Raw genomic sequence first — 27,703 nt, forward strand, 5'->3', positions numbered from 1 at the left:
AGCTGAAAAATACTTAATTTGYGGTGCCTAATGACTACAGCTAATTTTGCACCTTTAACAGATTTATAACAAATTTGTACACAGAGGGAATCACATAGGAAAAAGTGAGAAGGCAGCAAGTGGCTTATTCCTTATTTTGGAAGGATGTGGACAGAGATAAAGGGAGTTCTTTGCTATACCAAACATACCTATCAAAGTTATTTTGAAGGATAGCTTGGATGTTTCAGCTCAGTATATCTGCAGTGCCCACTACTGGGTTATAATCCATCTTCTCTTATTTGWACTTTTGCTTATTTGACATCCAGAATGCATCAGCTTGCATTCTGCACAGTGAATGAAAGCCTAGATAGCACAGTATTTTCACATTAAAGCATTCTAATTTTCAAATCTCTGACAAAAATAAACCTGTCGAATTGCCCGTAGTTTCTTGCTTTAAGTCTTCATAGGGTAATCTGGTAAATAAATTCAGCCGTAGAATGAAAACTTAATAAATGCACATAAAATATGTGCATGCCCACAAATAACATGTCTAAGAATTGTCAGCAGAGAACAGCCGCGGACTAAACATGTCATGAAGGTGAAAAATTAACAAAAATGTATCAAGACCGAAGAGTGAAAAAACAAAGCAGTACTATAACTTCTACTGGAGAACTTTTGGTCTCCTATTTACACAAAAATCTGTCACAAGTTTTGACACASTCCTAGCTCTGTATCTTGCATGCTCTGTGAACCCTTTAACTCCCGAGGACCTGCCTTTAACCCCCGCGGCCACGCCCCTGCGGCCACGCCCCCAACAGACCACGCCCCATTGCCTGCGCCCCGCCCCGGGACCAAACGCACCGCCCCACGCCGAGGCCCCGCCCCGAGACCAGCGGGCCCCGCCCCTTTGCCGAGGCCCCGCCCCCACAGCCGCGGCACCGCCTCCGCCGTCGCGGCGCGCGCCTCGCTGCTGCGGGAGGGGGCGCTGACCCGGAAGCGCTCCGGCCCGCCCCGCTCGTCCCGCCTCGCTCGGCGGCGGCGCGGCTCGGCTCGGCCCGATACAGTCCGGCCTGGCCCGGCCCGGTTCGGTCCGGAAGATGGCCGAGTCCCCCGAGGAGGTGGCGGTGCTGGTGCAGCGCGTGGTGAAGGACATCCGCAACGCCTTCAAGCGCAACCCGCACATGTGAGTGCTGCCGTTAACGGCCGCGGGCGCCGCAACGGCCGCGGCGCGGCGGGAGGACGAGGGGGGCGGGTCTCAGTCTCGCCGCCCTCCTGCGCGCGGCCCCGCGGCCGTTACCCCCGCCGCCCTGCCCCTACCCCGCCGCGCGGCCGTTACGGCGCCAACGGCCGTTAACGGCAGCCTCCCTGCCGCGCGTCGGGGAGCGCTGCGCTGAGGCGAACGCCGCTGTGCGTTTCGGGGGCCTTCCTCGAGCTGCTGAGSGCCGAGGTGCTCGCAGCCCGCGGTGAAAGCGGGCGCTCGCCCGGGGCTCTTACGTAAGTCCTGGGGCCGGTGTGAGCGGCGCGTCTGGCCAGGCGAAGCCCTCCTCGTGCGGCCCCTGAATTGCGCCTGGAAGAGCTGAGGCCGCTTCRTCGCCACGCTGTGAAAGCGAGGGTCATGGATAAAACAGGAGGGTGCTTGCTGTGCTTCAGCACGGAAACCCACGCCGTCTTTAGAATTTGGAAGCRATAAGTACCTTTATAAACTCGGATCCTTAAGTGAAATTCAGTGGAGCTTGAGGTCTGCTAGTGTTAAATTCATAATGCTGCCCAGAGGGGGCTGGTGCTTCGTGTGGCTGAATCCTGAGACAGTCACTAGAGATGCTAAACTGCTTATTTGTATACAGATAGTGCGCTTTCTTGAGTATAATACTGTTAAATCTGCTGTATCTTTGCCCAGTGTCTCTTAATGAAGATTCAGGTGCTCTTTGCTGTGGGTTGTTTTGAAGGAGTCAGGATGCTTGTGTAAATAGGAGCTGCTTTTACTGTCCTTTGGAAATCAGGTTTATCTGACCATCTGGGAGTCAGAAGGTCTGTGTTTTATTTTCAGTTCTGTTACCACTCGGAGTCCTTCATTTCAGTACCTCCCCTGGTTCTGTGTCTGTTCCCCTCATTTGTTGTTTCAAGACATAAATTGTTCGGGGAAGCSTCTTTCTGTTTATGTAGATTTCCCATGGGTTTGGCAAATATTATCTCAGTTAACAGATAATAACWTAATAGTTATTAAACAGATAATATTATAACATTAGTGCAGTATATCAGTGTTGGACCAAAAAGCTGCAGTCTCTGAGGTGGCAGCCTATTATCTGTTCCATAAAGTCGTGTGCTAAGCAGTTGTTTAGGCRGTTGTCACTGGTACTTTTTAATTTGACAGTTAATATTTAAGGAGAGAATGGGAATGAATATCTTCAAGTTTGTATAAATGTATCTAGCAACCTGAATCGGTGGTCAGGTTTTAAAATACAGCTTGTGGATGCTGTCAGAAAACAACTTTATTTTGCTCTGAGGTTTCTGGTATTTTTTGTTGTAAAGCATAGAGCTCTGTAAATGGTCAGGATTTGCGAATGAATATCCTGATTCTTTTTAATTCTTACTCGATTGCAAACACGGTTTAYTGGTAGCAGATTTTGAGTTTGTGTTTTGGTGGAGTATATTGAAGAATATATTGCAACCTACTTTTGTCTCCTATGTTGCAACTGTGAAAGAAGTCAGAGTTGTGTGTGCTGTGAGACTGATTCAGTATGTCATGCTTAGTGTAAAGAAACATGTACTTTTGATAGTTTGCCCCGTATTTAGAAAAAATAGGGRAATGCTGTCTGCTAGATCACTAAACTGAGGATTTGAATTGGAATTCCACATGTTTGGTCGGGTGTTTATGCAGGCCCTCCATGATGATGCCTCTTGGGTTGTAGATTGGAGCCCTGCTGGCCAGACTCACCAACTGGCATCTTACCTTGCTRTTGTTGACTAAAGCATTTATAATCAGTTGTAGTTCGCAGCACACGTTACCCTCTCCAGTCACTTGTTTGTGTYGTAGGTCCAAGTTTGAGTTCTGTATGTGCCATATACCAGACTCTACTGAAAATGAGTGGGCTGCCAAATGTGTGATGCTCCTATTTGWTTCTCATAGTTTTGTCTCCTGCTTTCATTTCTGTTAAAGCATTTGTTGTCTTTCATTCCTGATTCGTTTTCCACCTTTACGTCTGGGAGAATGGACTTTTTCTTCTGGCAAGGTCTTAGTTTTCTAGGGGTTAGAATATAGATAGTATTTCATCAACACTGAAAAGCAAGTAAAAAGTAGTTTTAGGCTACATGGAAAAATGGCCTGATTCTCTCTCTTTTTTTTTTTTTTTTTCCCAATTAAGCAAGAATATAGATCTTCTTGAGGCAAGTTTACTTCTAATTAAGCATAAAATGCAAAATTCGTTTTGTCTTATCTCACTAATAGCTCCTTCATCTTCAGAAAGCTAATAATGTCAGCATGCAAGCTTTCAATTTGGTAGGGTTTTGAATTCTTTTGCAAGATGTTTTTGCCCAGTTCCACAGGGACAGGTCATGATTTACAGCTCTTGATTGAGCTGACCCATTGAAACTAAATGGGTTGCCAACAGTGAGTAGATCTTGTGTTTTCAAGAGCAGAACCACCTTTTGGGAATGGTGCTCCAATTCCAGAAATTATAGAATACCATTACTATTTCAAGAAAGTGAGAAGATTTTCCTTTTCAAAGAAAAAAGTGTTCTTTCTTGTGGGGKTCTTGATTTTGTTTTTAAGCTTTTCTCTTGCATATGAAGTCAAACAAATACAGACTTTTTTCCTAAGAGCGTATGAATTTAATCTCTTTAATTGGAAAGACAATCTCTTAGATCATGCATGGCATTTGAGTACAAAACCAGAGGGACACCATTAGTAGTTTGCCAAAAGTTACCCATGTCAACTTGGCTCAGTTAGCTTTTTCTGTCTCATGTGGTAAAAATACTTCGCTTCTTTGAAATCCTGTTGTGATTACAAACGTCTCTTCTGGGGATTCTGAAAGAAAAACGCTGTAACTGCTTTCTTAAGTTCTTACTTTAGGTGAATATGAAATTCTTTTTGCCAGTTTACTTCTTTGAGACGGTTAAGTAACTTTGTAGTCCGTTGTTGCTTCAAAATACACTCATTCAAAGTAAAAATAACTTGCTTATAGAATTTAGGAATGGGGCTTGCTAGTGCAGAGCACTACAGCTCTACTACTGCTCTTACAGCTAAAGTTTGAGAATTAAAGGAAGATTATTATGACAGTGATAATAATGTCTTAGAGACTGAAAAATTAACAGCTATAGAAACAAATAGTGACAAAAAGTACTTTTGATTTCAATATTATCTCATTTTCAATTTTGGAAGAGATTTTGGTTCTCCTACAAAGATAAACACTAAACAGAACTTACAGATTTTTTTTATGCTGCATTATGAAATAATGGGAGAAGGGTTTTAGAATTTGGGTTTAGGACACCTCTTCCTCTCTAGTGTTGAAAATTCATTAAGTGTGAGGTTTTGTAATGAGACTTAATTTAAAAATAGAAATGTCTCAAATGTCCATGCTCTGGATTATCTTCCAGTATTAGAAAATTTTCATAATTATGGTAGTATTTGGCTATCTACATCTAAGTTATCTTTATCAATACAATAATATTTGAACTGTATCAATTGATTATACTTAATTCAAATTTTAACCATTCCCTGACCAATAGTTAGAATCCTCTTGCTTACTTATTGAGGGGAGACTGAGTTATTTTAAAGATGGTCATCTGGAAAAAATACACAAAGTTTCTTAATGCTGAGCACCCAAAAGTTAAAAACCCATCCATCGTGATAATCACTGCAAAAGTCTCCTTACCTAGTAATACTTCTGTGATGTATTTATTCTGAAAGAGGGAACTTCTTATGTCAAGAAGGTTATAAAAGTCCAAAGTGGGTCCACCAGTTCAGCTTTGGCTAGCCTATTGAATGGCTGTGTCATCAGCCTGGAGCATTTGAATATTGTGGTGCAACAGCTTTTCAAAGTTAACTTGCCATGGTTAGGGTGTAAGTGTGAAAAAGGTCTGGATTGTGCAGTTCCARTGTTAGGCCTTCATGTTCTTGAACATGTTTCCCAGCCTCAGCGCAGGTTGGTWAGGCCTTATGACTCCTGTCGTCTTCAGGACAAGCTGATACTTCTGAGGATAGCCATAGTTAAAATATTACTCCTAGCTTTGGCTGACTCCAGGATGTGTTTTAGGAACACGAACTAAAGAGATCATCTAAAGATCATCTAATTATCTTCAGATAATTAGTGTGAATTTTGGAATATGATTGTGTTACTGATTATAGGAAAATAGTGTAAAAGAACCAACACCATCCTAAAACTCAAGAGACAGTATCAGAAAACGAAGGAGTGAAATTAAACCTTATTTTCAAGGTAGATGATGCCTCAGCTGGTGGGAAATACCAGAGAGCAGCTGTCAATAGTCATTTCCTTCAGTATTTTGTGAGCAGTTTGCATCTGTCACTTGACCTTCATTTAGTCACCTTTCACCCTGTAATAAGTTTGAGTGTGGTCATATGACAGGATTGCCTACTTTCCAGCCACAGAGCTACCAGGGGCCACGTGCACAAAATTAGGCGTATTTCAGTCTCAGTTTTACAAACACCACGTGACTTGTGGTGCCTGCGTAGCAATCCTGCTGCATATACATTTTTTTTGATATATGGTGAGAGAGAAGCTGCAGGTGCTTTCAAGTCATTTCAGCTTAGGCTGCTGCATTGGAAAAAATGAAAGATCTATCCCACTAYTTGCAGCTCTTGAAGGACCAAGGCCTCTTCAGGAACAGCCAGYTGGGAATAGGTGATGGTTTGGATGAATTATTTTGGTAAACCATAAATTAGAGACCCCACCTAAAATATCTGAGGAAGAACAAATTTATCTTAAATCCTGAATTCTGTTCTTTCTCAAAACTGAGTTCAACAATACCAAAATATTCTAAACAGCATGCTGCTGAAAGTCAGTTCCCAGTTTGCATTTTTTAATAAGATGGAATAATCTTGAACATAATTGATAACTGATAACAGAATAGTTATCAGACACTGTTCAATGCAGAAAGTGGTTTATCTACATGAATTTCATGTCCAGCAGTCTACATTCTCTGTACATTTGGATTCACTGAACAAATTGAGGTATTTTAGACTGATTTGTCAGCTCTGTAGAAAACCCATCTACTTGCCATTAYGGCTTGTATAAAGTAGTATTGTGAAATCTAGTCCTGCTGAGTTGGGCTTCTTGCATTTGAGAAGAAGTGCAGATGTGAGTGTACTGTGTTTGTGTCTTTGTTTTTATCCCTCTTCTCGCTGCTTGTTTCCAGTGAGCCSATGTATCGACTGGTAAATTTTCATGATCATTTGCAGAGTTAATTAGTGAAGTTGTGGGTAACATCTTCATTAGAGCTGAGAACCTGTATGTCCTTGTGTGCAAGGACAGACATAGTTTGTCCAAGGACCAGGTTTAATATTTAATGAATTAAAATGGAGCCAACAGTGAGCAAGTACAAACCTCAAGATATAAGATGTCATCTTGAGAAGGGGAAACTAAATCTGGAATGTCATTTAACTTGATTAGTCTTCTGAAAGGCCTGAATTATTTCGAGTGGAGCTGTGGAAGTGAGAGTCTCGCTTTGGGACTGTTTGCTTATAATGGCAGGAACAGCTACATGTATGCTTTCTTCTTTCTGAGCTCCCATTACAAGGGATGGGTAAGGGATTTGCTATGCCTTTGAGTAAAGGACTGAGTGGTTTGTGTGTCTTGCCTGGAGTTACTTTTGCTTTTTTTGTCTTAAGATTTATGTTGCGGTCTGTCAGAATGAACCAAAGCAAGCACATAATGCTACTTTAATTGGTTTAGTAATGAGGACATAGAAGTCAATCGATGTATTTAGATTATTCAATAAAAGCATAATGAAATTCAGATTATGTGGCTGACACTTGAAACGTATTTCTAGATCTTGTACAAAGAAAACATAAGGAATTCAGGGTTTTTCTATCTGAGGTAGTAATATATCTTCCTTTCTTCYGAGATGACATAATCTTCTTTCTCAGTGATAGAATTTTCTCAGTAAAAGATGATAATGAGATCAGGCACAGTAGAAAGTACAGAGTAATGTTATGTTTTGTCCTAGTGAATGTATATAACTGACAATGTCTGTTTGGTTTTAAGAAGCTATAAACTCCATTTGAAGCAAACAAAAAGTATGTCTTCTGCTTTGTTTGGTTGTATGATTTTCTGTGGCCATCATTGTTTATTATGTAGAAACTTGATATAAGTTTAAGTTCAGAATGTTGTTACCATTTATTAAGTYTCAGTCTAGTCAGATTGGCATGTCAGACTCGCATCTTTAATTTGTTTAATGCCTTGCATAGAAAGGAGAAAGTTGAAATGTCTGCATGTGGGAWTGAACATCTTGTTCTGTATGTTGTTTGCAGTATGAAAGGCAGAATGTGATTTTATTTTGCGTTATCTTTAGTTTCAGAGCAATTTGTCGCACATCCAGCAAAGTATTTAGGAAGTGGTATAAGTTGCTCTAATGGCTCTTACCTGAAAATCACAATTAGCTTTATATTGTATCTGAATAAATCACGTAGTTATAAACCATTTTTTGCTCAATTTAAATGCTATTCATGCTTTAAAACTTGCACATTATTTATTTGCCGGATTAATTTACTGCATAAGTGTGAAGAGACTTTTTTCAAAATGTGTTTTATAGCACCTGCAGTCCAGTAAGAATCAAGGTTAAACTGAGGATAATGGGTTAACCCTTAAGTGAAGACAGGGAAGAAGTTGATGGTACAATGAGACTAGAAAAACTAGCGGTATGTTATGTTGAGAAGAATACTTGGTAAATAYTGCAGATAAGTTGACTATTTCTTTATGTTTTTTAAAGAGATGAAATTGGATTAATACCCTGCCCAGAAGCCAGGTATAACCGGAGCCCCATAGTCCTAGTGGAAAACAAGCTTGGTGTGGAGAGCTGGTGTGTCAAGTTCCTTTTGCCGTATGTCCACAATAAGCTTCTCCTCTACAGACAAAGAAAACAGTGGCTGAACAAGGATGGTGAGTTACTTGATTGCAAAGTCTCATGTGATTCTACACACAAAACATTTTTTAGTTTTTGTGACATTACACTGACCATTCTTAAGGTCACTTTAACCTGCTGTGCAGGACATCATAATGACTTGAACATGCWGCAGGACTGCTGTGCTGAAAATGCAAATCCACTTTCTCTTGCCCAAGTTGGAATAGTTAAAGGGAGATTTTACCCTTGAGTGGTTTAGGAAAATAATGTTTCTGTCTAAAGGAGAATGTTGTCCTACTTTCCTTAGACAAGACAGTTCTAATATTGTATGACTCTAAGCATCAAGTCTGATGTTTTTCAGATTTAGGAGTCCCAAAATTCATGTGCCCAAGCAATTTGGTAATTATCAAGTCGTTTTCCCCCCCTTGTTTATCTTTTTTTATCTTTTTTTTTTTTTTTTTTTTTTGTTTTGCTTTATAATTTGCTTTACTTGTTTAAAAAAAAATCTGTGTTTTGTATTTTGAAAGTTAACTGATGAAAAATGTTGCAAAGTTCTGCTTCATTTACCTTCATATCTGCAATTGAGAGATCTCAAAAAGATGGAATAACTACTAATATATTGACAAGACAAAATGGAAAACATACACAAAGCAACTGCAGCTCACAGTATAAGCTGTGTGTCTTATGTATATGTATAATGTATACGTATACATTATGTATATAGACATATATGTACACAATGTGTAATGGCACAATGTGTCATCATAAAACTAGTGCTGTGTTGTTAAAAACTGCCCCTCAGACTTTATTTGTGTAAAATTGAAATAGTAACCATCAACACACTTAGTAGATGCCCGATTTAAATAAGTGATTAGTCTTTGAAATTTCTTTTGGTCAATTTATCCATTTCAGTAGGCATTTAATCTGTTTATTAGATGTTTAGGTACTTTGCTGGTTCAGGGATGAGTAAGTCAAAGAATTTTAGTTATTTGTTTAGGTAGCGTATCAGAAGCTGTTAGATTGTATTAGAAACATTCRTGTCTTTGCAACATGTTGATTTTTAAGGAGGAATGTTTTATTATGGGGGTGGGKCAAAAGCCATTAACCACACTTTGTGAAATACGGAGTTGAATTACTACTTTCAAGTATTTTTTTCAAGTATCACTGTAAAAGAAAGTGTAAAATTTGCCCTGCACACTGAAGATTTTTTTTACTGTAGTAATGTGACAACATAACTTGTTTTTCAAAGTGGGAATATCGTGGGAAACACAAATTACTTTGTTGGATGTATATGAACAATTAATCATACAACAAGTCATACTGCAAGTATATTAAGTGGAAAGGTGTTCCGCTTTTTGGTCCACTTCTTAATTATTGTTAACAACTTGTTTTTCTGAAAAACATCTCAGGGAAAGATACCTGATGTCACTTTTCTTTAATATGTTTTTCATTAACATGTGGCATTATTGCTTTATATAGTATTTTTTTACTTGCATTTTATAACCTTGTGAACCGAGCAACAGGAGATCAGGAGATACTCTCCTCCTTAAGTAGTAGTGCAATGACTGTCTTTGTGGGAAATCACATGGAATTTAGTGTGGTTTGTTTAATATCTTTAGTGTGAAATTAATGAGAGGGAATCTGACCAAACATTCTTGGCAGTAAATGCATGTAATTATGTTCAGTTTTGAAGAAAACTCATTCTTAATCATAAAATTACCATATATATAWAAAATGTGATTGCAGGGGCAGATTAACTGAGCTATCTTTTTTCTCCCAAGAGTAGAGGTTWAGAAAATACACTGGAAGTACTGAAGGCTGTCAGTGTGTTTCATATTGAGAAGCCTCATGCACTCTGCATTTTACAGTCAAACTACTTGATGGTTGCATTGTAGTGCAAAGAGAATAGGAAATACTGACAGTGATATTACTCTCCCACTGTCACCTGCCACATACCTTTTGGTCTTGGTTTTTATGGTGCTGCTAAAATTTGTAAATATATGTCTACAATTTGTGCCGATTTAAAAGAATGTAAAGTATCACAGACACTTCTGTTCTTTATTATAGTGACTTAATCATAATATCTCAATATGAAGTAAGGCAGTCAGTTCAGAATGAATTGAAAGTATTGTCTGCTGTGCAATACAGCAAGATGTCATCCTGATCCATGGATTTCATTTGCGTAGATGTAGTTTATAGTGTGTGTATGTGTGTGTGTGTGTGTGTGTGTGTATACACACTTGTGTGTGTGTGTATACATACACACTTCTAATAGTTATACAGTATATAGAAGTCATCTGCAGCTTTGGGTTGTGCTAAAATAGTACTTTTTTATGTCACTGTCATTCTGAGGCTTTTGAATTTTGCTCAAATAATTCTGTGTTTATCACACTTTATACCACAGGTCTGCARTTTAAATCACTAAATTCTCAAAAGTTTTGTAATCCCTGTCCCACTCTGAGAAAATGGTCTATTTTTGATTGTAGCGTTAGAGATAAAGGTCATCAACTTCCATTTCCAGATGTCTTAAATATAACTTCTGCTAGCACAATAGAAATTTATTTTTTAATCAAAACAAGAAGAGAGGAGTTTAACTAAGAGAGGAGCCACACACTCCTCTTAATTTAAGCTAGCATGTTTTATGGAATAAAATTTAGTGGTATTTTACAGTGGCCTTGGCTACGTAAGGGAGCCAGTGAGGAAGAGACTTTCAGGAGGGATGGGGTCTGGGAATGCAGTGAAAAGACCTTTGTTATATTCAAATCACTACTAATTGTTGTGCTTTTTGTTTTGCTTAATCCCTTAGAACTGATAGATATCACCTGTACTCTGCTGCTACTGAACCCAGATTTCACCACTGCTTGGAATGTAAGGTATGTTGCATTCAGTCACCTTAAATATCAGTCAGCCATAAACTTTGTTTTAAGTGGTATTGAATGACACAACAGCAGCTTTTCACCTAGGAAATACTGAAAGTATTTTTTTAAAATGTATTATTTATTCAATTTTTATTCAATTTCAATTATTATTCTTTTTTTTGTTTTGTTTTACTCGCTTAAGTGTTGGATAAAGACTGTTATCGTAAGTGAAAACTCAGTTGGTCATATTTTTTGGATAAATTGCATAGAAGGGCTGCTCTTCTCCTGTGAGTTATGGAAGGCAATTTATAACTGTACATATATTTAGCTGTAAATACTCTTTCCCCTAAATCATGTAGCACCCAATTGATGTCTGCTGTGTTCTCTCACTGTTCTCATACAGCACTCTTTGAATGTTATACCTGTGTCACTGAGATAAATGTTCTATTTACTGCCCTTATCCAAACAGCTCATGAAAGCTGAATAACACTCAGTTAGTACTCTGCCTCGTAGATACACCTTGAAAGAGGAGGAGAAATACAGTGCTTTCTTCTGTACATGTTTTGCACCACCTCTTTCCTTTTTCTCTACCTGTGCGGTTTGGTCTAGCTTCACTGTTGCTCATGCTGCAGCACCTGGCTATTCAGGAGTCTATGAAAGAGGAGAAATTTCTTTCCTACTCTTACCTTTGTCCAGAATCAACAGTACTATACAGCCTTGTGATCCCGTTGACAGCATCTTCCGTTTCTTTAGTGTGCATAGGTAGAGAAATATTTATTTTATATTGCATAGGTAAACTTAGGGACAGCCTTAAAAGAATAGTTTTAGAGRGGGTGGAGGGTCGATAGGAAATTGACAGGAGGTTATATGTTAGTATCTGGAAGATTCTCAGTTTTAAAAATAGACTTTTTGCAGTTAAAATGCTCCTTTGCAGTAGGAAAAATGAACGAAATGACCTAGAAAGGTGTTATCTCTGGTAAGCTATTAGCCCTAGATAATACAAATTCATTTTTGCTTTCATGGCTGATGTAGTTCCTGATGATTCTCTAGTGACCTTATTTTTCAGTTGTCTCAGATCTAAGAAAAGGAGTGTGAAGGTGATAAAAAGAACTTACTGTCGTGAAAAAATATACCGTCGATATGTTGTCATGTAGCTATAAAGTGATAAAATKAAATCAGCAGCATAACAGTGATATCTTGTTGGTACTGAAAACTGAATTGAGACTTTCATTTTAGTACTTTTTAAAATGAAAATGCATGCTTTATATGTCTSTCCTTATTAGAAAGTATTCTTTTTTTCTGCTTGATAGCTGGAAGCTTGCTAGGACGTTCATTAGATGAAAAAATTAAAGTTGCACATGGAATAAAGTATTTAGGGGTATAAACGAGGATTGTTTTGTATTCTGTGAGTATTCAGAGTATGTTTGAATCAACTGTGTAGTGTTCAGAACCTAGTATTGTRTCAGCCATTCATCAGCAGTTGTGTAATGTACCTTTTAGTCTACTGTAACTAAGACTAGGGTAGCTGAATCTAAACCTATCCTGAATCTTAACTTACACTGGTTTAGTCTGTGGCTGTGAGGTGGCTCTTTTGAAAGCAAGGCACCACTGAGTGGCCTGACCTCAGCTGAAACGCTTGATCCTCTCAGGTTCTGGTGAAATACCCACTAAATGCTACTTACCGCCAGATTACAGATCAAACTACTAAACATGTCTGTCATTTAGGGTCTTAGAATAGCATGTAGAGTATGTTCCACACAGATGTGCAAAGAATGATCTTACAGAAAGTTAGAATAAAATGGGAGCATAATTGTGTGCAAATTGCACTCGGTTTTCAGTAGAGTGATTGTTTTATTTTTGCTTAGCAAGTCTTTCTTGCATCATATTTGTCTTACATTTCTAACACAGAAATTCCTTTTTATCTTGAGAGTAATAAGTGTCATGTACTTTAGGAACCCTAAAAAAAAAAAAAACAAACAAAAAAAGTGCTTGTTATTTACTAAAATTCTTTAACAGCAGCCTTTCCTATTGAGCTGCCATGCTTGTAGAGCATGTTATTGTTTCATTTTAGGCTGAGATAATCACTGTTTCCTGTGTTGAATTCTCTGTTAAGATATTTATGGCTGAAAGCTTCACACGTAGCAACGGACGCAACAGGATTGTATTTGGAGAGACAGGAGAAGACTTGTTTGAAARTAGGAAAAGGAAATCTCTTCGTAGGAGCAGAGCAAGAAACTGTAAAAGAGGGGAAGGCTTAGAAACAGACTCATACTTGGCTAACTATCTCGAGAGTTTTTTACTTGTTAGTGACGCACAGCAAAGGTAAAACTTAGGTTATCTATGTCACTGAAAAGTGATGCAGTCCATATTGACTTTGGTGATGCTTTGATCACTTGTCGTTACTCAGTGTCTGTACTTGTAAAATTTTGTGGATTTTTTTTTAATTTATTTTGATTGAAAATATCTAGAAAGGCACAAGAGGCCAGAAAATTATAATCAGAACCAAGAGAACTGGACAAGAACTAATTGTTAGCAATGCATGCTAATAGAAGATGCATAAATATTTTTTAGTGCTCAGAGGGAACTTAATAGTTTCTTGGGAAAAAAGAAACAGAAAATTGCTTAGTCACTGCTTAGTCAACAAAATAAGCTGCTTATACTGAGTGGTGGAGAAGAGGAAAAAAACATTTGCAACCATTTATCACTRTTTCAGTTATCTTATGGTTTTGCAAGATAAACCTTCCAAAGGATGAAAAATCTTCCAAGTTAAAATGACCAGAATGCTTATGCAAGTGACTGTGAAGGAATTATCACAGAAATGCATGTAGAGAACTATTTGTGTATATATGTATGTGTGTGTGTGTGTGTGTACATATATATATATATATTTATGATATACTTGCTGAAATGTACAGTTAATCAAAATTCTGAAGGCTGAAAACTTATCTGTGGTTCAAGTGGCCAATGTAAGCTCAAAATTATGTGTCCCAATTTAGATATTCAGTTAAAGAGCCTCAAAGTTTATTTGGTAGTATATCATACTTTAGTCATGCCTGTGTCTGACACCTCTTACTTGTGAATAGGAGAATTACATATTTAAAGTTTTGAAGGTAAAAGAAACCTTTTTTTTTTTTTTTTTTTTTTTTTTGACTGTGGCAGTGAAACCAAATGTTTTCTGTGATATTCCTAAAGTTGCTCTAAGTTTTGGAAAGTTGAAGAGTAAGTATGTAAGTATGTGTGAACAATACATCAGTATAGGAAGAACAATATTGCCACCGAGAGTTTTCATTTTGAGAGGTAGCTGGGCTGGTAATCTCAATCTGTGTTAATATATACATGCATTTTTTTGAGTGGCCACTTTTCCTTTGCTTATGTGGTTAATTTGTTAATTAACCATAATGGTTATTAATTTTTTTTTTTTTTTTTTGGCAAATTGTCACCTTTTGCATTGCAGTAATGGGACAATTCTTTTTCTTCCAATAATTCTACCAATCCCTGAATTTTTCTAAAGGTTGTTTTGCGAACAAAGGACTGGAATGCTGTGGTGCCTGAATAATCTGGCCAGTCTGCTATTCCTGGCTGATACCTGCATTTTCTCTTGTGCACATAATAGAAATACTGGTCTGCTGCTACCTTATTCAGATAAAAACAAATGTTCCTTAACTGTATTTTCTGATCTCTTCGAGCAGTTTCTGTTGGCTTCACTGGAGATGGGGGCAAAACCTACCTAGAGATTTGTTCATCCATTCATTCAGAAACAATAAATGTGTCAATGCTACTGCCCAAATGTGTCAAGGCTGCTGCCCTCCTTGTGTTTTCTGGGATCTTGCAGTCAATAAAGGCATTGCATACATTGTATTTTTTCTAACTTGAATTGCTTAATATTACCATTGTTACTATTAGCGCCTGGTCAGTGGATAAGCATTAGTTCAATAAAGCAATGCAAAATCAAACCTAAGAGTGCATCAGCCTCCCCCTGAAAACAAATGAATGAACGTGTACAGTCATCTAGAACAAATAATGCCAGTAAATATTACCATCAGAGGACTATTTCGATTTACTTGTGTAGTTCAGTCCATAACTTTCAAGCCGTATTAAATGTTCTGTTTCAACTTCCGAAGGTTCTGGGAATTGAATGTTCCCTGTCTACRTATGTAACTTTGCATTTTACCAGTACTGTACTGTCTCATCTTCATTTCACAGTAGCTAGTTACTAGATTGGAGAATGGGATATGGAGACTAATGTCTCTGGAGTCCACAATGACAGGAAGGTGTTTAAAATACACTTGAGAAAGGCAATAAGCATTTAAATTAACCTAGAAAGAAAAGAGAATGTAGGACAGGGAGTTTTATGAGGAAGGGAATAAAAAGGGTTTTTTTTTTTTTCACTTTGAAAACTTGAACTAGCACTTGATCATGAATTTTAAGTTTTCTTAGGGTAAGTTCCTGTTTCTTTTTTTTCTTCCTTTTTTTTTTTTTTAAACAGAAGTTATGTTTTATGTTTAAGTACCTTTGCTTCTCTGGTAGGGTCTAAAACATTCTACATATTTTAACATATTTTCCCCTTCCTTTAAATTTAGAGATGCTGAACTGTGCATTAAAAAAATATACTTAAAGCTTGTGTGTGTGTAAATTAAGATGCAGGTCTTTTATCTCAATTTATTTTTATGGGCCTGATTAAATAGAGTGTGCCTGATATAGTGGAATGGAATGAGTTAATCTCCTGAGGGCTTTTTAAAGTCTTATAGTTTGATAGTGATGATGTATTGTGCTACAGAAGAAATCCCATTGTAACAGGAATTTGTTTTTTGTTTTGGGATTACATCTTTTATTCATATAAATTTATTTTATCTTTTGTAGGAAAGAATTAATGCTATCTGGCACTTTAAATCCACTTAAGGATTTGCATCTTGGAAAACTGGCATTAACCAAATTTCCAAAGAGCCCAGAAACATGGATTCATAGGTTTGTTTATGTTGACTTGTATTGTCTCCCAAAATGTAAACTTTTTTCACAATTTTYCTTTTGTTAGAAAAGTGATAGATGAAGGACATCTAGAAATATAGCAKATTGTTTGATCCAGGTATAAAATTGAGTGCTTTGGTTTCTGAGTATGTTTTTCTATATTTTGTATTAAACTAAAATGCGATACACCATATTTTGTTGTGTATTTTTAAAATGCCTTTGGAAGGGAGATTACTTTTCCTAGTGATCTGTCATTTTTTGCAGCATCTATAACTTTCCCTTTGAGAATTCCAATGCAGATAACAGTAAATATTTATTTGAATACTGTTGTTTTTTCCCTAATTTAGTATTGTATTGCTTATTTACAAGCATTCCAGAAACATGAAAAACTTAATTTTTGTAACTGAAGTTGGGTTCTATTCCGGTCCTTTGTGTGATTAACTTACTTTTTTCTTGCCTAACATACGCAGTGTTAAGTCATCATCATTACTGAGCATTGAAATGACAAAGCGTGTTTTTTTAAGGAGATAGTCTCATGAATTTGGGTAATAATGAAGTTTTCAGCTATCATTGTTTATAAAATATTTGTAGCACAATGAGTGAAGTGTAGTTACGTTGTTCAACTTTGTAATAAACATTTCTGGTGTATGTGTATTTTTATATATATTTCAACATGGTCATTTACCCTTTTATATATTTACATTTTGTTTGTCCGTTGTTAAGAAAGYGGAAAGTTTATACTCCCTATTAAAAGATTTAGGCTTTATCAAGAATTAAAGCTACCTTCAGTCTTATTGAAAACATCCACATTTTTGGACATATGAGTTATTGGTAAACTGCTATTCTGCATTTGTGAATGGACATAAAATTCTAATTTTAACACAGAATGTAATACATTTTATTTTTACTAAGGTTTATTTACCTTATGATCATCCACATAAATTCTGTTGTTGTCTTTCATAGTAGTGTTAATATAGCAACAGAGTTGATAAATTTTTGCAATTTTAACTTCTCATTTTGTTATTCTCAAACTTCAACTCCAACTTATTCCTGCTGCCTGACTGCGTGGTATGGAGCAGAAGAGGCATGTAATGAGGGGAGAAAAATCTTGCAGTTTTTCATAGTTTAGCCCTACAGACATAGTAGCCAACACTGGGAAACTAATTTCAGCRTGTAATTCATCCTGAAACTGGTGCCATGTGTATATTTTGAGGAACAATACATTCTAATGAAATTAACCAAAATTGTAAGTTAGTAAAGTATCTCTACCTCATAGGAATGATAAAAATCTGTCTGTAAGTTCTATACAATCCTAAAAATTGACTATTTTTATTCCTGTATTAATTTTTCTTATCAAAATTATCTTGATCAAAACAGAAAAGAAGTTTTGAGAATGAACTTTACAAATGCATGGTTTAGATTTGGTTCCTGAAAACGATTTTGTTCATTGTAGTAGTCTGTTTAGTATTTTGTGTCACCATATGCTACCAAACTACAAAGAAGACTGCAAAAGAATTGAACAGAGCAATAAAGTTCAGTAAAATATATTAAAAAAAAAAACTTATAGCCTATTCATTAAATATGGTAGTCACAAAATTTGCTGTTTTGCATTGCATTTTGCAACTCATTTTTTTTTAATTTTATATAGATCTTGTGCATATATGGACTCTCTCTCTCTCTCTCTCTCTCTCTCTATATATATATATATATACACTCTGATTGCACAACTGTCATGAAGCAATCCTGCATTTGTTTATTTTAATTCCAAAAACTGAGCCTCTCAGATACATTTGGCCTAAACAAGATGTTTCTTAAGCATACTGTCTTAAGTAACAGTAATAGGCGCATATATACAAAGGATGAAAAAAATCAAACATTTCTTTCCTCCAGATTTTTTAGAGCCTCTGAAATAAGTGATATTCAATAAGTACTGATGCCTAAACACTTGTTGCACTCTTTTTCTCCTGTTAATGTTAWTTTTTTTTGCTCTGAGTAGTATTGACAATTGTTAAAAGTAAACATGAAGTGCAGTCAAATATTTTTATTGAGCCATTTTTTCTGACTCATTTTTAAACTTTGTTTAGTTACAGAAGTCTCTAAAAGAGAGTTCTCAAATCTCATGCAGTCAACTGTAGCAGTATCTTTATAAATATACTCTTTCCTTTGAGTAAGTAGCTGTGACAACTAACAGAACTAACAGAAATAGAGCTCGACATGTAGATTACTGTGGAATGTGACAGCAAAGCTTCAATATGGGAATAGCTCAGATCAAGCCTCTAGTTGTAACTTAGCTCAAATAGAGTAAATGTCAGTAAAGCTTACTTAATCAATATCAATGAATWTATATATATAYATATACACACACATATATTTAAATTCTGCTATCATTAATTCTGTACACCATTTAACCAGACGATGGGTGCTGCRACAACTAATTCAGGAAAACTCCTTGCCCACTCTTGTGACTAAAGGAAATTTGGGAGCAGCACCTATGGARAGAGTTCACCAACTAGTGCAGGAAGAAATGGATGTGTGCTCTGAAGCTGCGGGGAGATATCCAAGCAACTACAATGCCTGGTCCCATCGCATCTGGGTTTTGCAGCACTTGGGAAAGCTGACTGTCAAGGTAAAATATAGTAATGAGTGAAGTTTTAAGTTTTTATTTTAAATAAAAAAAGGGTTTGCGAAATGGATTTGTGACGTGAAGGGAGAGGATCATTTTAAGTAAAAAACGGGCAAAATGGGCAAAGTACTGCAGCAGTGAGTGCTATTTTTGATTTTTCTTGCCAAAATGGCTTCTGTCTAGCTGTTGGCATTTAGTCTTAATGAAATGTTACATGGTATATTGGACTCTGAGTGCTAAAACAAAAAAGTGACAGTGAACATGAATCTTCTAGTGCAGAAATTGAAGTTGYTGTATGTGAATTTTATATATAACATGATTTCTTGTTATGCTGGTGTCAGAATGTGGTGTCAGAATGTTGAATATTAGGTAAAGAAAATGTTTGAGTTTTAAAGAAAGCATAAGCCTGCATCCTGCCAGCACAGACCTTATACTGAGTGTTCTTTCAGCTTCAGCAAGGATGTCTTGTGCACTGTAAAAATTTGAAGTCACATGGTAACATCTAAAACATTCGGACACCAGTGTTAAGTAGAATTAATTGATGTGACATGATCTAAAGTTACAGAAGCAGTTTTAAAACGTTGTGGTTTCTAAGCTGGTAGGAGAATTCACTGTTTATATTAGGCTGAGAACATCACTCACACTTGTAGCAGAAGTCATTGCTTTTTGTCATCATACAAATACCTCCTGGAAGTGGGTAATTAATAGGCAGTTGCTGAGTCTGTAGAGACATTGTTTTTATATGTTATGGGCCAGTTACTGCTAGGGACTGATGTTTTTTCTTAGTTGTTACCTGACAAACATTAAAAATTATGTTCGGAGTTCAGTAGTAAATGTAAAGTATGTTACAGACTCTGGCAGTCCAGAATCAGGTCTCCTTGACAAAGTAAGTTTTTATAAAAAGGAAAGTTGTGGAAAATTCAGAAGAATTACAGGGTGAAGATATATTGGAGGTTAGAAGTTAATGATTTTTATTTATCTGAATAGATCACACATTAGCCTTTGCTAGCTATTATTTAAAAAGGGGGAAAAAGGAGGAAGCAGAAAAGAAGCTAGCAGTATTAATTAACATTCAATTGTGTTTTTCCTTTAGTTAACGGTAGTTTGAAGGTGAGGATAACATCTTGAGTGCTTTTTGTATCTGTTTTTCCTTAATGATTTAAATAAATGGAAAGCATTTTAAATTGATAAAATAGCTCTTTTAAGCTCATAATTTGCCTGGTGCTTTTATTGTTGTCAATTATGAATACTTTACATAATGCTTGTGTCGTAGCATGGCTGTAAAGGAGGTGTGTGAAATCCATTAGCTCACTCCAAAGCCTGTCTGCCTTGGCAGCCATCCCAGTTCCCCCACTGGTCTCCCTTTTCTCCTTGTTACTAAGAAAGTGATTTTTTCTCTCTGTTTTCATCCAACACCAAACCTAACTGGCTTTCATACTCTTTGGCAATACTTTACTAGTGTTACTGCTTGTGGAATAACGTGTTTAAGCCATTGAGCAGATCCCTCATGTCAATTCCACGTTATTCCAATACAACGCTGATGCATCTCCTCAAATAACCTTGCAGTGCACACTAGGGAAGCAGGAAGTGCAAGAAACAGCATGGAACATGAGTGTGATAGTTTTGTTCATAGTTTTAAAATACAATATCTTTCCAGGGAATTTCCCAAAAAAAAAAAAAAAAAAAAAAAAAAAAAAAAAAAAAAAAAGTATTTGCATGATTTGATATGGTGGGGAGCAAAAAATGGATGAACTCAGAAGGAAAGTAGGGAAAATGGGCCTAACAGATTTTCGCAGAAATATGAACATTTCCTCTTGCTAAGTATTTTCTTTGTCTAGACAGTAGGTTGTGTGCATAAATAGCTAAAAAGAACTGTAAATGTAATTTAGATGAAAAACTAGACCTGTGATCAAAAAAAGCAGTCAATAAAACAATGGCTGTGATTCTTCAGCCATTTAATTCTTAAAAGTCTGCCTCTCATTTGAGGAGTTTGTATTGTTTAAGTCCACGTTAGCATACAAGCTTTGTTTATATTTTGATTTTTCACTTTTTCTTTAAGCATTTTTATTTTGTGTGTATAAAATACATATCTCTTTCCCCCACCAAAAGAATAACAGGCACCAAAAGAATAARTATTGAAAGTTCTCCAACCAATAACCAACGAATAATACAGTATTATATATACTGTATATAGWTATAAGATATAAATAATACAAACAATAATAAAACATAAAAAATAATTTATTAATTATAAAGCTGACAGATTGCTTTAGTTGGAGTACGTTTGTTTTTAAGTTTATTTCTGAAGGCTGCTGGAGGTTTTTAGTTYGTTCTTTTTTTCCTTTGGTTTTATAATCCTCGTGGTTCTTGAACTGAAACAATTTTGAATTAAGCTCAGAATCTGAAACTAGATGGGACTTTTCCTCTAGAAAAAATATGTGAAATAAAGTAGGGGAAAGTTAGGCACTTTTTAAGATTTTCTTACAAGATACTAATGTTTTCTCACTTTTACACAAGATAGTAAAACATATTCAAACATTTTTAAATATAAATAACTTGGTTTTCCTGCAGTATTTCAACCATATTATCTGTTTTGAATAGATTCTGAATAGTAYTAGTTTTCAATTTGAATGTATCAAGAATAGATTATTCCAAATCAATTGAATTGTTCCGTTATTGGAGTACATGCATCATAAAAGGATAAAACACTTGGCTTCAGTTGAGTGTTTATGTTGTCTTATATAACACTGCCATTAGTTAATGGAGACACCTTGAATTGGGCGAGCCTACTCTTATGTGGGTTCAKAATTAATTGGATTAATGTAAGATACATTTTGCAGCTTGTGTCAAACCAAGGGAATACCATCCTTTGAGCTACCCAGAACACGTCAATATACCTTAAGATATAAGGTAAGTTTTTTTTTCCTGTAGTCATTCCAGTATGGCTTTGKTTTTTTTTTCTGGAATGACCAGACCAGCAAAGCTTTCTGTTTTTTAAGTGAGAGGAGGCTGGCATATTTACCTTGTTGTTCTTAAAAAGATTTTTCCCTAACTGGGCTCCCTTTTCATCTCTTGATTGTCCCAGACTGAAAAGGAAGTTCTGGGCTGCTGTTTGTGGTGATTACCACATTAAAAAGAGAAAGAGAGGGAGAAGAAGGAAGGATATTAAGAGAGAATAAACTTACAGAGGTTAAAGGAAGAAAGTAACATAGAATGCACTTAAGGTAGCAATTCCATTATATTCAGTTTACGACCTGAGATAAAAGAAGGTTCTTGGGAGAAGTATCAGTAATGGAGAGGAAGATGTTTTCATGTTATTTCCTCTTTGATTCGTGGAAAAATAACAAAGGACTTGCTCTGTGTAGTGTTGAAAGGAGATCTCTGTTGACTTGAGAGGAGGGAAAAAAAAAAAGAGAAAAGGATTTAAGCAGAAGTCAGCAGTTAGTTTTTGTTATTGTTGTTAACCTTCAGTTCCTCAGAGCATCTTTTGTTGTTACAAATCTTCTAGAAGAAAAGTGCTTTGTTAATAGATTTCAAAGGATTTGAAGATTTTTTTTGTCTCTCTTTTCTAAAAGAGMTGTCATAAGGGGTGCTGCTGCGAATTCTTTATCCTGTTTTATACAAGCAGTTAAAGTACATTGCTCTGTAGCTTAAAACATGTCAGTTAAATCAGATAATTCCAACGTCTGAGTAGTGTGTTATGTGCTTATCATCCGCTTCCAGAGAGTAAAGATTTGTTTGATTTTTATTTTTTTTTTAAACTTGCATACCACTTGAGCTTGATGCTGTTTTAGTAGAACTTTAAAATAGTGTTTAGTAACTTAAGACAGTAACTCTAGATATGTTGAAAAGAAAGAGACTGGTCATGTGGTTTAAAAGTACAGGACAGAAAATGGAGTTTTTACTTGCTTTAGAGACCATGCATGACAGATTATATGATAGCGCGTATCAGTTTGCTTATCTGTCAAAAGAAGATTGTGCTAGTCTCTCTTTTCTAAACAAAGAAAACCTGCTGTCTTTCTGAGATAATAGCATAAATATGCTCTCTTCTATTTGCTCTAATACTGTTTAGAATAGGTATGATTTCATTTCCAGGAGGCTGTCTCTGTGCTCGAAACAAGGGTGTGGGGGGGGAAGCCAAACATCTTTCCTCATAAGACAAGTACTCCAGTCCCTTAATCATCTTCATTGCTATATGCTGGATCCTTTTAGGAAAATAAAAGTATAAACTCCTTTAAATCCCATTTATTTTGATTTTTATTTGACAGCTTCTGCTCTCTAACATGCATCATCTAGGCAAAATTTTGTGTCGTTTTGGGATACCTTTTATTTATCTCAAAATAATCTTTATTCATAGCCACTTTGAGACTTTAAACCAGTGCCAATTCTTTCTSTCTTTTATTTATTTTTTTTCTTAGTTCCCTGTGAAGGTTTCTGAGACTTCTGTGTTTTCAGGTTTGAAGAAAGTGTAAGTGCTTTTTGTTCAGGGTTGCCTAGGTATCTGCGGACAAGGATGATGAATCATTTAATTTTTATGTGTGTGTTCTAAAACTGTTACCACAGTGACTGATTGCTGAGAAGCTGCAGTGGAGTGTACCTCAGTGTAGAAAAGTTTTGGTAGATTCCTCCTGTTTGCTGATTGATTACTGTTACTGTTYTTGTTTCAGGTTCTTCTTGATGAACTTTCTTCCACTAAATGTTGGGTGTCCACACATGTTTCAGACCATAGCGGATTTCATTACCGCCAGTTCTTACTGAAGTCCTTGATAGGCAAAATTGTGCCTGACAACAATATACAAGTTCAAAAAGAAATGGTAAATGAGCAAAACCCTGTCCTTCCAAAGGAGGAGGAGAGTGAGGTGGCAGAGGCTGCCTGTGCAGAAGAACAGAGCATTGATCTTCCCCATCATCTAAAGGAAGAGTTAGAACTCTGCACCGATTTGATTGATGCCTACCCAGGACATGAAACTTTGTGGTGTCATAGGTAGGAGGATTTGGTCAAAAATGTTGTTCTGATTATTGGATTGTTCTTTGCCTAACGCTTCCAGGAAAAACAAAATATAGTTCTGAACTTAGAACCTACTGCTCAGTGGCAGACTGATGTGTAGCCTTTGATTTTTCTCTTGAACCTTTTCCAGAGTTGTTCAATGGAAAATTTGATTGGCCCTAAGCACCTGATGGGCATAAGCTCTATATTCTGTCCAGAGGGCAGTTGGTGCCAGGGACATCCTTGCAGTTAATCAGCCTCCTCATGCTTGATGGTGTTTAAAAGTAGAAAAAAATGGACAAAAAGCAGATCAAATGCAGAACACTTCTGTATTGCTGGGTACCTGTGCATGGGTACCTGTGCATGGGTACCTGTGCCTGACTGGGTATGAATAACAGCAGTATTGTCAAGGTGACCCTGAGTGGTTGTTTTGGTTTTTTTTTTTCTTTCCCCCCCTGCCCCAAGATTGATGAATATATGATAGACTTTAGTGTTTGATCCTCTCTCCCAGTGTAGTGCTTTGTTACCTGGGAGGCCTATCTGACTCAAAAAAAAAAAAAAAAACCAAAAAAAAAAGGTAAAACCTAGGTAGGCAGAGTGGATGTTTTATGATATGGTAGCCTAAGCAAATATAACAAGTGTTTATCGCATGAATTGRTTTGATGCCCTTTCCAAATACAAAGTCTGTTTAGTTTCTTAAATTCAGCACTAGTCATTTATAGGGTCTCGTTTCTGSTGTGTTGTAAGTACTGCACCATAGGGAAAGCTGTTATATACATGCACCAGTTACTTTCCCCAGTTAAATCTGCTGCTTTGACAAGTGTTGTCTAGGCTGAACRGAGAGGCTGCACTGACGACTTCTGGTGTTCAACTATATTTTTTGATACAATGTTCAGTCAGAGATCAGACTTCATGGGATTGCAGACACCCTCAGATGGCAGGAGTCTGCACATAGTGCATGTACAGATTCGGTGCTTTTGAAGATTCCAGAACARCTTTAATCCTGTTCTGGAAATAGAGATTTTTCTGTTCAGCTTTGTAACCAATACAACAAAAAACAGTAGCCACACATCCCCCTCCTTTGCCTGTGCCGCTTRCCTTCACCTCAGCATAAAATAACTGTGCATGTTCCTTCTGAGCTTGCTCTGTAGCATATGAGCTGTGATAGTGAATGCTGTGCAGTGAAAGTTAGTTTGAAAGGGAAGGCAGTACATTTTACAGTTCTTTAAAAGGTATTTGAAATACCCTTTTTTGTGTGAAGGTATAATTTTTACTTCTCATGTAGCTATGAAGAAGTGCAAGGGCCCACCATTTGTCAACACACTGTATCCACTTTAAATATGTTGAGGTTTACTGGATTCATGGAGACATCTGATGGGAGGGGCTGACGTTTTAATATAAGTATGTTCAGTGACAAAAATAGGTTATTTTCAATATATGACTCTTTCTTTCTTTCTTCCTTCTGTTCCTCTGTAGAAGGCGTGTGTTCTACCTTCAACACCAGCTAAGCAACAAAATTCCTCTTCTAAATGTGGTGTTGTCATCTGTGGACAGCAGTGATGAAACTTTGAATAGTTCACAAGCCAGTCCTGCGACCAGTCACATAACACAAGCTATGGATGTTGATGGTTTGAATGAATCCAGCAGCAAGCAAGGTTATACCCAGGAAATAAAACGTCTGAAACGTGCCCCTTTGCAGGACTGTCTTGGCCCAGAAATGGAATACAGGTTCATTGACAGAATTGTCTCAACTTGCAGAGACATGGAACAAGTCAGATTTGCCACTGCATATCGAAAATGGTTAGTTACTTTCTTAAGTCAGTGAAGGAAAAGTTTAAAGCCTGCAGGGTTCTGCTTTTAGTGCAATATTCTCTTTTCAGACACAAATGCATGTCTTGGTTTCAAGTCTTAGCTAACCATGTAATTCTCACCCTTGTAACTGTCAGTGCTAAAGTTCATATTCAGAGTAGATGCCTGTCACTTTATTAAACAACTGACATACCATTTTGTTAAGCATATGCAGTTTGCTGTTTTTAATATATTTAAAAAWCATTCTACTTGTGGCAGCTTCCTGTCATACTATTTTCTTATTTTTTAGTTTTGGTATAAATAATTTGACCTAAAAAAAGAAGAGCCTGAAATGCTTTTGAAAAAGATGGAGTACCTGGAAGAGAAACAAGAAGATCTGTCAGTATCAGCTTAACCTTAACCTGTTTCCAATTTGTTCCTCTTTATTAGAGTAGATATTACAAGTATCTTACAAAAGCTTACTGAGTTCAGGCTTTATTCAGTGAGGACTGTTTCCTTTTGTCTTCATTATCTTTTGCAAAAGACCAGACTTCAGTGTTTCCTCTTCCAGTTTCCATTAACAGTTTTGGAGTCATAACTGAGGACGTAAGTCTATGAAGTTAAAATTCTGGAAAGCAGGTGCAGGAAAATGAACAAATTTGTTTCTCACACATATGTGCACGCATTCACAGTCAGAACTGTATTGGAAACATGTTTCTTTGAACAGACATCTTYACATTCATTTCATACTTTGTATTTATTTATATTACCTCAACAATCCAGAGTTAATGACACTTGATACTCATTTCTGAATGTATTGTGTACACTACACAATCACAGCCTGCTAAATCACATAGTTGTAAGTTGTACATGAACCAAGCCTGTGCAAGTCCAGTAGGTGATGAGGCAAAAAGTAATTCTGTTAATTGATAATAAAATTATACATTAAAAAAAATAAAAAAAGTAGGAGGGAGTTTTGTCTTCCCTTTTGTTTTCYTGCAGGACTTCAGGTTTTTTTTGGGTGGGGGAGATTGGAGGCAACAAGGTTGGTTCTTCTTGCAGACAGCTCTTCTTCTCCAACCGTACGCCTCTGTTTACATAACAGTAAATGTTAAGGGAATCTGCCACAAATTTCTATTCCAGTGGAATTAAACATAAATGGATTATTTTGTAATTTCCATAGAACTTACCTATTTAAGGGACTTTTACAGTAACAAAATTGCCATGATCCAAAGACTAAGTGCAGAAATATTGTACAACTACAGAAGTTTGTGCAATGCTATCATTACTTCTGTTCTAAACAGAGACTACTTGTTAAGGGGATTAGACATTCAAGCTAAAGCCTTTGAGAAAATGCTGTATGATTCTCCTGCCCAAAGTGCCTCTTGACTATAAGTTTCAAGCTGTTTTTCTGTTGGGCAGAGAGCAACAATGAGGGAGAAACAGAGGAAGCCCACTCCAAAAGTTACTACTTGAGAAGAAGAGTGCTTGAAATATGTGAAATTCCAGTAATTCTAAATAAATTGGTGGATAGGGGTTACTCTTTCCATTTCAAAATGAAAGTGGACTACCTCTGGTCTTACTATGTTCATAAACTCATTTCAGCCGCAGAACAGAGACATTTGTACGCTCCAGTGTTTACAGTTTCTAGGTAAGATGCAAGCATCTTCATGGCAAAGCTTTGCCTGTATGAGCATCTGTACTTGCCACTTTATAGTTGGGGATATACATGGCTGTTCAGATGCTCTGGGATACTTCCTTCAATTATYGTTTTATTAATTACTGAATAATGTAATCATGTGGGAAGGATGTTGGAATGAGGGGATTATGAAGCTGTATGATGTCTCTATGAACGTTGAAAAATGAGCAGGAACTTTTATCCATGCTCAACTGCAGGCTTTTCCTCCGTGTACAAAAGACCCGTTAAAACAAATGTAATGTCCTGTGTCGACCCGGGGATAGATACCCAGTTAATGGCTGTGTGTGCCAGGAAAGTGTGAAGCCAGGTGACATTCTTTGTTGCAAATCATGTTCTTGGTCTGAGGTTACTTAGTAACTTAGTTGATTTGTCCGTTTAGTTTTGCAAACCTACGTGTTCATTGGAGAAGTATTAGAGGAAGGAACAGACTGGGAAATGGGGACAGGACAAGAAATGCTCTCTTCCTGTTGCACTAGAGTAACTGATTTTTTTGAGGAAACTTGCAAGAGTTATGACAGAATCTGACTTGAAATCCATTATATATTTTCTCTAGACTATAATCTAGAGCCTTAGTTGACTTTCCTAGAGCTGTATCGAGGAAATACTATGCTGTCAAACTTGACAATCCTTCCATCATAAACACTTAATATTAAGCCGCTGTCCTCAAATACATGTTTTCAGCCTCTATTGATTGTCAGCAGGGGTTATACCTGCTTGTGTGAATATAT

The 27,703-nt window shown here is 36.7% G+C and overlaps 1 protein-coding gene across 2 annotated transcripts; it reads left to right on the top strand.

Annotated features, from left to right (window-relative positions):
• The first annotated feature begins 1,076 nt into the window (after positions 1–1,076).
• Positions 1,077–27,703, top strand: PTAR1 (protein prenyltransferase alpha subunit repeat containing 1). Of its 2 annotated transcripts, XM_026035823.1 has the most exons (8): positions 1,077–1,162; positions 7,924–8,093; positions 10,862–10,928; positions 15,774–15,878; positions 18,291–18,504; positions 23,169–23,485; positions 24,965–25,288; positions 25,587–27,703. In XM_026035823.1, the coding sequence occupies exons 1-8, from the start codon at positions 1,077–1,079 to the stop codon at positions 25,609–25,611; spliced, it is 1,308 nt and encodes a 435-aa protein (XP_025891608.1). In that variant the 3' UTR covers positions 25,612–27,703. The 2 variants fall into 2 exon arrangements, with proteins under 2 accessions (XP_025891608.1, XP_025891607.1); XM_026035822.1 differs by lacking the exon at positions 25,587–27,703 and having other exon boundaries at positions 24,965–25,454.

This window comes from Nothoprocta perdicaria, unplaced genomic scaffold (genome assembly GCF_003342845.1).
Source record: "Nothoprocta perdicaria isolate Ctin4 unplaced genomic scaffold, notPer1 scaffold_168, whole genome shotgun sequence".
In the NCBI taxonomy this organism is placed as follows: Eukaryota; Metazoa; Chordata; class Aves; order Tinamiformes; family Tinamidae; genus Nothoprocta; species Nothoprocta perdicaria.